General features: G+C 33.7%; 1 protein-coding gene across 1 annotated transcript in view; it reads right to left on the bottom strand.

Annotated features, from left to right (window-relative positions):
- Positions 1 to 12,110, bottom strand: part of LOC117168817 — a 163,099-nt gene that overhangs the window by 139,130 nt on the left and 11,859 nt on the right. Inside the window, exon 2 of the mRNA XM_033354656.1 lies at positions 8,988 to 9,453. Within this exon, the coding sequence (XP_033210547.1) occupies positions 8,988 to 9,375 (388 nt within the window). The 5' untranslated portion in view covers positions 9,376 to 9,453. The remainder of the gene's footprint in view (positions 1 to 8,987; positions 9,454 to 12,110) is intronic.

Raw genomic sequence — 12,110 nt, 5'->3', positions numbered from 1 at the left:
ATTGGGCTTATAGCCTCACATATGCTATATAGGGTGTTTTAACGTTGTTACGAAACTGCGAAAATACTCAACTTCAATCAATGATATATCGATGAAAAAAAAAGATATCTTGAATCTGAAAAATGGATTTCAGAGGGCAAGGGTGCTCCTTTGTGATGCTTTCGCGCGTTTTTGAAAAAAAATTTATTCAAGATGCTATGTAACCTCAAATATAGCAAAAAACGGTGTTTTTTGCACTTTTAGGTTACAATATCTCGAAAACTGAGGGTGATGGAATTTTTCTGAGGTCGGATTCGGATTCAGCGCAGCAAAAACCTTCGGGTATACTAGGTCTGGTCTCTGGTTCCGGACCTTTGTCAAATTTTGTCGGCCTGTGTTATTTATATTTTGCACATTTTTCGACGGCAATCTGTTCAGAAATGTTTAATATACCATCATAAATTTTTACAGATTTTTCCTATTATTTTTTCTATAAAAAACTATGCTTTAAAGTTCACTGTTTTTAAAAGCTATCAAATTTTCTCACTTTTCATCGTATTTTCAGATCTGTAAGCTACAAAAAGTTTTTTGGAATATTACTTTTCGGCTCATTAACGTACAATATTTGCACCTTTAAAATGAGACCTTTTTCATTAACCTAACATTTTTTCTTCATCTACTTATTCAACGTCAAAGCCAGAGGACTCGAATTTTCTCGCTAATAGTAGTCACTTGTGTCGTGCAGACAGATTGTTTGTATGGCTTGTGTGACGAGAAAATCCCTAGGCTTTTTCCTACTTTTTGCATCTAGGGGAAAACTGAAATGTATAGGAGTAATTCTGAGGCCATATTCGGATTCAGCGGCTCAAAATACATAAGGGTAGTCTAGTCACTTATCTCTCTATAATTGAGGGTGTCCAAATATTATATTATTAAACGTAGTATGAATAGGGAAAGGTATCATAGATAATGTTTTAATGTTAACCATGATGTAAAGTTAGACTTGGAGAAAGGAGAACCGACTAGCAATTTCATAAATTACGACTAATCTGGTGCCTTAGGTGAGCAACGTGCTAATCAGGAAAGTGTTCGTACGCGATTAATCCATTAGCAGAGAGTGGCAGAGTCGACACCAAAAATCCCTTGTACTCGAAGCTCACGCGGAGTGGTCAGTAGGTTCTCGACCAGTGTCGAAGAAGCATCGAATAAACACCGTCTATAATAATTGCTCTTTTCTTGACTTCACCTCTGCGAAACCAATCTGTTCTTTTCAGGGCAATCTTGTTAGAAAGTAACTTTTTAATAAATAAATGTAAGTTGCCACCGCGCAACCTGGTCACAATCAAGGTTAAATGTTGATAATTATAGAGCTTCAGAAAAATTTTATTTGAAAATTTTGAATAAAAAAGGAAAAAACACTGATGAAGCTAGAGCTATATGTATTTCGCAAAGCTGTGGTATTGATGTAAATCTCGCAAATATTCCTTGTAATGCCTTATACTTGCATATACTACGAAATGATCTACAAACTTATATTCGGAAAAATTCTATACATGCTCAATACGTGCCCTTAGAGTCTACTCATTATTAATACAAAGAAAATAATAATACGTTACTACCTTTATTTATGACAAAAAGCGCGTTACCTGAAAACTTGATTAAACAATGTAAGTGTAACAAAGCATATGCCATTAAGTCATGTAATTGTAAAAAATATAATGTAAAATGTAAACTGCACTGACGCACAAAGGCGAGAAGCTTGCGCACGCTAAATGTTAATTGTAAAATAAAGAGGTTTCCAGTTGAATTTTGAAAAACGGTCTTTTGGAGAATGTAGGGGAAGGTTCAGAGTTTATGTTCCCATCGTGCAAAGAACAAAAAAATTTTTTATCCCCATACACAGCTCTGAAAAACGGAAAAATCGCGTTTTTTAAAGTTGGGAATTTTTTAATCGAAAACGGTGCGTCCTATGAAAAAAACACTAAGCACTTTTTTTGTTCATAATGATCCAAAAGAATCGAAAAATATTTTTTCGGATCGAAAAACTCATTTTTAATCATTTGTTTAGAAAAATGTTGTTTAAACAAATTGTGACCAGGTTGCGCGGTGGCAACTTACATTTATTTATTCTGTAGGATCTAACGAACATAATTATACAAATTTATTTTGTAGTGGATGTATTTTGTGTATTTTCTTGAAAATACTTTCGAATAGCAGCATATAAAAATTCTATTATAAGTCTAGGAATTTCATGGTCAAAGATTGGGAGTATGAAAGAGTGACAAAAAGGGGCACGGTGGGCAGGAACCGACTTTAAATCATATGAAAATGACGATAAAAATGGAAGCCGGGAATGTGTTTGTACTAAAATCTGTTTGAATTGAAATCCTAGCTGCTTCTGTTTGCAAGATATTCAAATTTTTCGTTTTTTATATATGAAGAATTTGTAAAACGTACAATAGCTAAGTAGTATAAGATACTATAGTAGGCCGCGAAAAAGCTTTGCTGTGGCAAAAAAAGCTGAGTTTAGTTCAGAAAAGCTATCAAGGCGATGTCTGCAAAGACATTCAATATCGGAGACTTTTAAGAGAAGTAGATAAATTACAGGATCCCAAAATTGATGAAACTGTTGGGCCATACGATTTCAGCCTTACATTGCTTTATTTAAAGCAATGGACACAATTGTAGAATCATGCTTCTCCACAAAGTACGTGGATCTCCGTGATTTTGATACAAACCTCAGTAAATTCCGCAATGCTCTAAAAAGCACAGATATTTCTCAAACCGTCAAAATCCATGTTACTCTATATCCTTTCAAAAAAAGCCGTCATGCTCTTAAATAACCCTCTTTTGCACTCCCACTCTTTGATCATAAAAATCCTATGCTTATTATACACTATAGGGATTTTTAATATAGTTTGTATATACTGATATTAGAGAGTATTTTCAAGAAAATACACAAAATACCTTAGCTAAATAATAAAATTCTAATATTTATTTCAAATAATATTTCATAATACTGGTATGTATTTTGTAATTGTATTTGAACTACATCAGCTAATTGTATTTTCCCCGTGAGGTATTTTAAATGTATTTTGTTTGAATGTAGTTTGTATTTTAGATACCTCAAACACAATTTTTGTGAAATACTGCCCAGCTCTGCCTTAAACTGCTTTTTTTTTAGTTTAAGATGAAATAAACCAAGATAAAATATGCAAATATGATGATTTAATTTACTCATTCATTACACACTATATTTGAATCTAAATACAAACTTACATTATGAAAACTTAAAAATACTTTATTTTGATAAAAACTCTCATTTTTATAAAAACTCTGCAAACAAAAATAATCATAAAAGTGCACAAACTTAATTATTTCGAAGCAAAATCTTTGAAAATGTACTTCCTAAGCACATAACCTTATTGCAAAAACAAAAAGAAACGTTATTTGGAAGCTACACATCATGTATTTCAAAAACACCTACCCGAACATCACGGCTGTTAGATGAACTGCTGTGAATCAATTAACTACCTATGACAAAAGAAAGTCTACGAAACAAACTGCTCTACTACAATGTTGCCAAATAAAAATGTTTAATCGGCGAATATTCTTACTTCATAATAGTAATGAAAAAAACAGCTGGAAATAAGTTTTGAAATGGAATAAATCAGTTTAATTGAGAAACTGAGTATTTTAGAAGGTAACCCTAATAATATGAGACACTAATGTATTTTTGAAAATGATCCAACTTTTAGGACTTTTGCCTAATTAAGAAATTTCATGATAGTAGTCTCGAAACACATATATTTTATATCTATTAGAAATTTAGATTGATATTTCTTAACCTAACAAAAAAAATTTTTTCCCCTTTTTTGAAAATTTTCAAAATGTTGAAAAGCATATAACTCTTTGAAGTTTATTCGAATTTAAAAATGTCATTAAGATAATTTGCAAGTCTTTTTGATGTGTACCAGAAAATTTGACAACAATTTCTAAAACTCATTAAAAAATTGTATTGAAATTTTGAAAGACCTAATACTTTTTTAATTTTTGTCTAATCGAAAAATTTAAATGACATAGTTTCTAAATATATTTGATATCCAGTGATGAATTTTCATGAAATTTCTTAATCTTTAGAAAAATAATTTTTTATATTTTTCTGAACATTTTCAAAATTTTCAAAAGTATATAACTTTTCTAATTTTCATCGAAATTAACAATTTTATCTGGATAATTTGCAAGTCTTCTACCCATCTATAGAAAACTTTGACAACAATTTCTAAATTAAAAAAAATCAAATTTTGCAAATGCTCTAAATTGTTTAATTTTGGTTGGAAATATCTGATTAACGAACTTAAAAAAGTAGGGAAGAGCATGCGAATTTTCTAGTCCCACAGACCATACAAAATTTTTTCTCCACGAGACAAGTGACTAGACCACCCTTATGGATTTTGAGCTGCTGAATCCAAATCTGGCCTTTGAATTTTTTAACACTATCAGTTTACCCCTAGATGCAGAAAATAGGGGGAAACGCAAGGATATTCTGGATATTATTTTTATAATACCAGTATACGGAAGAATAAACGTACTGGTATCGTATGCTTATGTGATGAGACTCGTAAAGACCAAATTCATACATAAAAATTCCCCAGTGTGCTAAGCGTTTCCCCTAGCTAGGGTAAATCTAGGGAAAATGAAGGTCTTGCGCATCTTATACAGACTTATAAAGCAAAAAATAATAAAAATCCTATTTCCTCTGCAGTTTGCGCTCTCAATCTAAATTTGATCACTAAAGTTTTCGATCTTTTACAATTTTCTCAATAGATGCAAAAAGTGGGGAAAAGTTTAGGGATTTCTGATCACACAGGCCATACAGAAAATTTGTCTGCACGAGACAAGTGACTAGGCTACCCTTGTGGATTTTGAGCTGCTAAATCCAAATCTGGCTTTAGAATTTATTTTACGCGTCTCAGTTTCCCCCTAGATAAAGAAAATGAGGAAAACCCTAGGAACATGCACGTTATTTCGATAATACCGGTATACGCGAAAATAGGCACATCGATATTATATTCTTAGGTGCAACTACTTGTAGAGACTTAATTTGTACACAGAAATTCTTCAGTGTGCCTTATATTTTCCCTAGCTTAGGTAATTCTAGGGAAATTGAAAGGCTTTCTCAGATTATATAGATTTACAAGAGAAAAAATAACAAAGACCTAATATCCTTTACAGTTTTGGGTGCAAAATCAGTCACTTGTCCCGTGCAGACAACTTTTTTTTTTGGAAAGACATTCAATTTCCGTAGATTTATCCTAGCTAAGGGAAACGGTAAGCACACTGGGGAATTTGTCTGTATGAATTCGATCTTAAAGAGTCAAAACACATAAGAATATGACACCAGTACGCTTATTTTTCTGTATACTGGTATTATCAAAGTAATGTTCCGAATAGCCATAGTTTTCCCCTTATTTTTTGCATCTAGGGGAAAATTGAGACGTGCAGGACAAATTCTGAGGCCAGATTTGGATTCAGCAACTCAAAATCCATAAGGGTAACCTAATCACTTGTCTCGTGCAGACAAATTTTTTGTATGGCCTGCGTGACGAGAAAATCCCTAGGCCTTTCCCTACTTTTTTAATCTAGGGGAAAACTGAGACGTGTAGGTCAAATTCTGAGGCCATATTCAGATTCAGCGGCTCAAAATCCATAAGGGTAGCCTAGTCACTTGTCTCGTGCAGACAACTTTTTTTTGTGGGCCTGTGTAATTGTTGTGCTGCAAGTTATTTGAAAGCATTAAAAGATGCATCGAAAAAGGTAAATTATATTTTTTGAATACACACACACATAGACTGGAAAATAGTTTTTATAAACTATGTCGCAATTTTAGCTGATACATTGCAAGGGTTTTATTTGTAACGATTAGGGGTAGGGAGTGATTATCCTTAAAAGTACCATGTTCCTATTTTATAAGTAAGTTCCATCAATGTAGATATCGAGTTTTTTTTTAATACGTGTTTTCATTGCAGGGTGCTGCTTTTTTATATAGGGTTAATTTTACAAAAAGCGATTCATATGACATTAGAAAATAAAGAAAGAGCACAAAAATCCCAACAGTTAATGTATACAATGTTTGGCATCAGCCTGCAGGTTTGTATTCAGATACAACTACGGGGGTTGTTTTGTAGCGATAAGGGGTGAAGAATAATTTTTTTTTATAACTATGTTATAAAAATAACTTGTTAAAATTTTATCAGTACTTTCCATCTAGATAGTTTCTCTTTTTTTTAATAAGTTTTTGTAGGACATGGGGTTACTTTTTAAAATTAGGATTTATTTTACAAAAGAGTTCCATATCACATTGGAAAGCAAAAAATAGCCAAAAAATCTAGCCTATTCATTTTTTTAATTACCTTTTTTCATTACAGGGAGTAATTTGTTTAATTAAGGGCGTGTGACACAGTCAAATACCTATATTACCGACCTCACTTTATAAATACACTGAACATTTTTTTGAATTTAAGAACTTTTTTTGTAAATAAAATATCGAGCTGAAACTTTAGAAAACATATTAGAGTGCAATGAAGTACGTCTAGGTACTGCATTTTGGTAGAAACTTCACGTTTAAGTACAAAGCTTAATAATAAAAGATGTTAATAAAAAATTTTGACTATCAATTCCATCGGCATCCGCCGGTAACGTTGTACACGAAAATACGAACCCTCTAGAGCCTCGTCTACGGGCCGCCAGGGTTCGTATTTTCGCGTACAACGTTACCGGCGGATGCCGGTGGAATTAATAGTCGAAATTTTTTTTTTACATCTTTTATTATTAAGCTTTGTACTTAAACGTAGTTTTCTTTCGACTCTTGCATTTTTCAAAGTTTGAGACTGATATCTTATTCATAAAAAAAGTTCGAACGTTCAAAAAATGTCGAGGTTCAGAAAAAAGATGAAATAATTTTCAGTGAAGTTTCTACCAAAATGCCATACCTAAACGTGCTTTATTGTACTCTAATACATTTTCCAAAGTTTCAGCTCGATATTTTATTTACAAAAAAGGTTCTTAGGTTAAACAAAAACATTCAGTGAACGGGTAAAGTGAGGTCGGTAATATAGGTATTTAGCTGTGTCACATGCCCTTAAGGATTGATTTTACGAAAGCGATTCATAGCACATTGTGAAGCAAAAAAAAATTACAAAAAATCTAACCTAGTCACTTTTTTAATGGAATGATTTTTGTAGGGGGCGCCGCTGAGTTGACGGCAAGCTAAGCTAGCGCCGTCCTGTTTTCTCACACTAATTAATAGAGCCACAAAATATTTGTTGTTGTTGTGAAAAATAGCAAAAAATATGCGTTATATGGAATTTTGTTTTTCGTTAGTGGCGCCACTGAGTTTTCTAACCTGATTAATTAACTAAAGGACATGTATTTAAACTGTCAATAAATAACTACAAATAAAAAACTAAGAATCGAATTTTATTTTTAAAGAATGTACAATGAAAAAATATTTATATTGATATTAGGAAGTGCTTTCAAAATATTATTTAAAAAATATCAATTTCTATTTTCCCCTGACAAACTTTTTTCCACCTGACATGTGGCCATCCTGGTCTTATTTTCTCGACATTTTTTTCTTCAAAATGTCCACCGGAACAAAGCATAGACATGCACTTTATTGCCTCGTCTTTCATTTCCCAAACTTTCACAGCGATACCTCATTTCGTTTAGACGTAAATTGGGAAAGAATAATTAAGGACTAGCTTTTTGATCACCTCGCTCTCTCGTTACATGGCCTTAAGGCCGTGCGATTAGTGGGTCACATGACCCGATTTCTACCTTACCGACGCTTTTTTTATTTCCTAACTTATACTCATACGAATCGTCACATCGAGTTGAAAATTTGCGATACTAAACAAGAAGCACTAAAAATGGTGCGCCTGTTCCTAAATTTGTATAATTAGGAAAGTTTTTTGTTGCAAATAATTTTTTTTTCCTTTTTCCATCATTATTGAACTTTAGGACTAGACCCACCTTTCTTAGAGCTTCTCATTCATCATCCTAAATTTTATCTCGATGTGGTACTTCGTGTGAAAATAAGTTGAGAAAAAAAGTGGCAGTAAGGTTAGAATCTGATCAAGTGACCCACTCGTCACATGGCCTTAATGGTAGTTTTTCAGTGAATAATTTGAAAAATTGGTTCTAGGGTTATTTAAGAGCCCCTAATAAGCCGTAAATTACTGTGTCAGAAAGAAGGTGACACAAAAAAATTATTTGCTTCGCGGTACTGCTAGTTTTGCATAAATCTATAGCACTTTGATGAATTAAGGAGGTACCATCGCTACTGCCGAGATCAATCGACTACGTAGTCGTAATACGTACACTTGTATGACTTACTGAGTTGAAATCTGGCAACATTATGATCATGTCGCCGGCGACATGAACCAACGGCTGACTGAGATCTACACTGATCGCCCCTCGCGATGTTGCCAGATTGCGATAGTGAAAGTTCAGAAGCGCAAGTTTCGTGATTAATTATTTTTTTCATGTATATGCAGGAACCAAATGGTTAATATTACTTCTGCACCTCAATTTTGAAATACTTTTTTTCATTAAAAAAATTATCAATAATATCTTGATGGTGGTTACTTAGATATCACTCAGTAAAGAGCTCAAAAACGCCATCTCTCATAAGACGCAATGTTAAATAGTACGAAATTAAAAACGTTAATAACTTATTTATAAAGTACCCTAGGCTTCTGCGATTGTACTGAGTACTTTTGGTAATCATATTTAGATAGCGTGAAAGTTTGGTTGAAATGGTAATGAAAATTCTTGTAGCGATGGTACCTCCTTAAAAAATGCAGAGCCTTAAATCTGACTTTTGGATACTAAATTTTGTCTAAATCAGCTCTTAATTTTGGCATAAGGCATACATTCTTTTGGCATAGTGGTACTTCCAAGGTTTACCCACCAGTCTTTTCCTGGTACTGAATTTGTGATCTTACCAACATCAACAATCTGTTTTTCTTGTTTTGTCGATCCGGTATCTCCATCTTCATTTACTTCTGTATTAGCAACGTCAAGGAAAGTTTGTCGGCACTCCATTTCCTCAGTAGGGTTAGGAACAGGAGAACCAATATTAGAATTGGCAGCGGATCTAAAAGTTGTATCTACGCTACCTATGGACTGGTTTGGACTGCCCGAATAGTCGAAATCCATTGCATTTTGTGGACTGCTAAGGGTCGAATTCATAATTTCACTTTGGTCTTCCTCGATAGGCAGCAGCGGACTCAGTTGCTGTTCACAGGAGAGACTGAGTGAACTGGACAATCCACTGTCGGAAGATGACGATGGTATCGAGTCTAGTTCTCCAGGTATCGTATTTGGCTCCATTAAATTGTACTGGTTATCATTTAAAAAGGAAGTTAGGAAGTCATCTTGATAGCCCGTGATGGAAGGCCATTCTTCATTCTACAAAGATATAACAATTATAATTTACTTAAAAAAGTGATGCAATAAAAGTACTTAATCCCTTAATACCTTCTGATTAACGTGAAAATCAGATAAATATGCAAAATATATGAGACGCTATTCTGGCCTACTAAAACTAATGCGTGCATTGTGAAGTTATTTTTTCGAAGTAAAAGACTACTATTTTGAACCCATAAGTAATATGAGGCACCTAGAGCAAGAGTCCAAAAATTGTCATTGTCCACGAAAAGTATGATCGAAAAGCAGCTGGAGTAAGAAAGACAAATTTCTTTCCGCTGTAAAGACGAACAGATTAAAGTTGGAGAAAAAGAGCGACAACGGAGTCGCTCTTTTCTTCGAACTTTATTGCGTTTGTCTCTACCGCGGAGCAAAACTGGTCTTTTCCTTGCTCCAACTATTTCTATAATATTATTATTTCTATCTATTAATGAAGATTTCTCGTGTAGTTCCTAACCATTCGCAGGATATTTTAAGAGTGTTGAAATACATATACAGAATCGATGAGTGTAGTAAGTTTATGTATCCGTTTGATAAGTTGTGGGCCTTATAATTATATAAAAGTTCATGTTTTAATTAACACAAAAGTTTGTCTAACCTTGCTTATGAATTGTTTATTAGTGATACAGTTTCAGAAACTTCACAGGATTTTTTTAAAGTTGGGAAAACTTCTACGACACTTTTCCGTCAGTCTGTAAATGTTCTTCATAAAAAATTTAATAATTATTTAGAAAGATTTGTTTCAGCGAGGTTTCAAGATTTATGATCATAACATGCTTAGGTAGAAAAGTTTTTTATTACTGTAGAACGTGTGACCGGAAAGTTTTGACAAACAAATTGTCGAGAAAAATCGTTTTTTCCCACAACGTTATAGGCTTCAATGAAAAAACTAAATTTGTTATTGTAAAAATTTCGATAGAAAAATTTAAAAAAAAATCGCGAGAAATAGTTTTTTCCTCACAACATTATAGGCTTCAATAAAAACGAACATTTTTGTTGTATAAATTTCGATAGCAAAATGCTGAAAACATTTTTTTCGATAAAAATGTGTTTTCCCCAGCACGTTATAGGCTTCAATAAAAACAACATTTATTACTATAGAAATTTCGATAAGAAAATAAAAAAATATATATTCAAAAATAATTAAATTTGTTATACAAATTTCGATGGCAAAGTTTTGAAGAAAAACAATTCAATAGAAAAATAAAATAAAAAAACTCCAAGATATTTTTTTCTCTCCACCGCGTTATAGGATTCAATAAAATCAACTCCAGTAAGAACTCTTAAGGCCGTACAGCTCGGAGCTCTGTACGGTTATATGGAAGTTCGACGCAGGAATACAGCAGGTATACGAGGCGATGCCGTACCTACATATTGCGGGCTCCTGCACTAAAGGAAAAGACGATTTGACGCAGTACCGAAAAGCACTACGGCGCTGAAAAGGGATCGGCCCACGGAGGCGCCGATATCCCATGTGTGACTGTGTGCACGCCGAGGCCGAAGTAGCAAAGACCGGTGTTAAAAGGTTCTGTTGTACATATCATTATCGTGACAATTTCGATCGTAAATTTTTAAATAAAAATTTCGATAGTAAATTTTTTAATAAAAATACTCGATAAAATTGTTTTGAAAATTACAAAAACTAAATTCGGCCTCAAAAGTACACCACCCTTACTTTGAGCGCTCGCAACTCATTAAAATATCGCAGAAAATTCTAGCCAGTTATACGTGAAAACTTAAAGTCTCCCGAATTAGCCAATGTTTATATTGTTGTTCTACAAAATTTGTACGATAGCGCTGATGTAAAACGCGCCGAACAACAAGGTTTTTGAGGCTCTGTTTTTAAGCCTCGACTTTCGAGGCTTCCCAACATAATATTTCCATACATTTAAAGGATTGCAGAAATTGCACGAGATATAAAAGGATTTGAAGGGATTTTAAATATTTTAGACATATCATAAATATTTGAAAATTTGAAAAATTTCAAGTAATTTTCAACACCTTTAAAATGTTCCAGGAATTTTTAAAGATTTGAAATATTTTAGGTAATGTTAAAAGATTCCAAGGAATTTTAAATTAATTTCAGTAATTTAAATGGGATTTCAAATATTTTAGAGTATTTAAAAATATTCCAAGAGCTATACAAAATTTCAAAGCATATAAAAAGAATTTAAGATACAGTGAAACTCTTCTATAGCTCCGATTTTGGGGCTTACAATGGGTGGGAACTAACTCATTATAGCCCGCCCCGCTGTTTGTTCACGCGCGAGTGCTCGCCTGACGGACAACCGCAGACTCTGCACACTCAGTGTGTGATTGACTACATCAAATCTGGCAGGAATTTTACCGCCAAGATTCGAAAGTTCGCGCGCGAACTCCGAACCCGTTATCACACACTTAACAACTCAAAGCTGCTGACCATCAGGCAGCATATTGCTGAGGGAATACGGATACTATCTGACGCTAAGAGAAGTCTAGAGCGGAGAGAGAGATGGGTCAGAGAAAATCAACAGTTTCTTTCTAATCCATCTCGACTTTTCCAAGACCCTCCAGTTACTGTCGAACACCCACCCAAACCAGAGGAGGTCGAAGTATTTTGGAGAGAAGTCTACGAAGTGCAGCATAGACTGGACGAAGAC

Source organism: Belonocnema kinseyi, chromosome 3 (assembly GCF_010883055.1).
Source record: "Belonocnema kinseyi isolate 2016_QV_RU_SX_M_011 chromosome 3, B_treatae_v1, whole genome shotgun sequence".
Lineage (NCBI taxonomy): Eukaryota > Metazoa > Arthropoda > Insecta > Hymenoptera > Cynipidae > Belonocnema > Belonocnema kinseyi.
The sequence above is the reverse complement of the archived record's forward strand: the minus strand, read 5'-3'. Positions and strand labels throughout refer to the sequence as shown.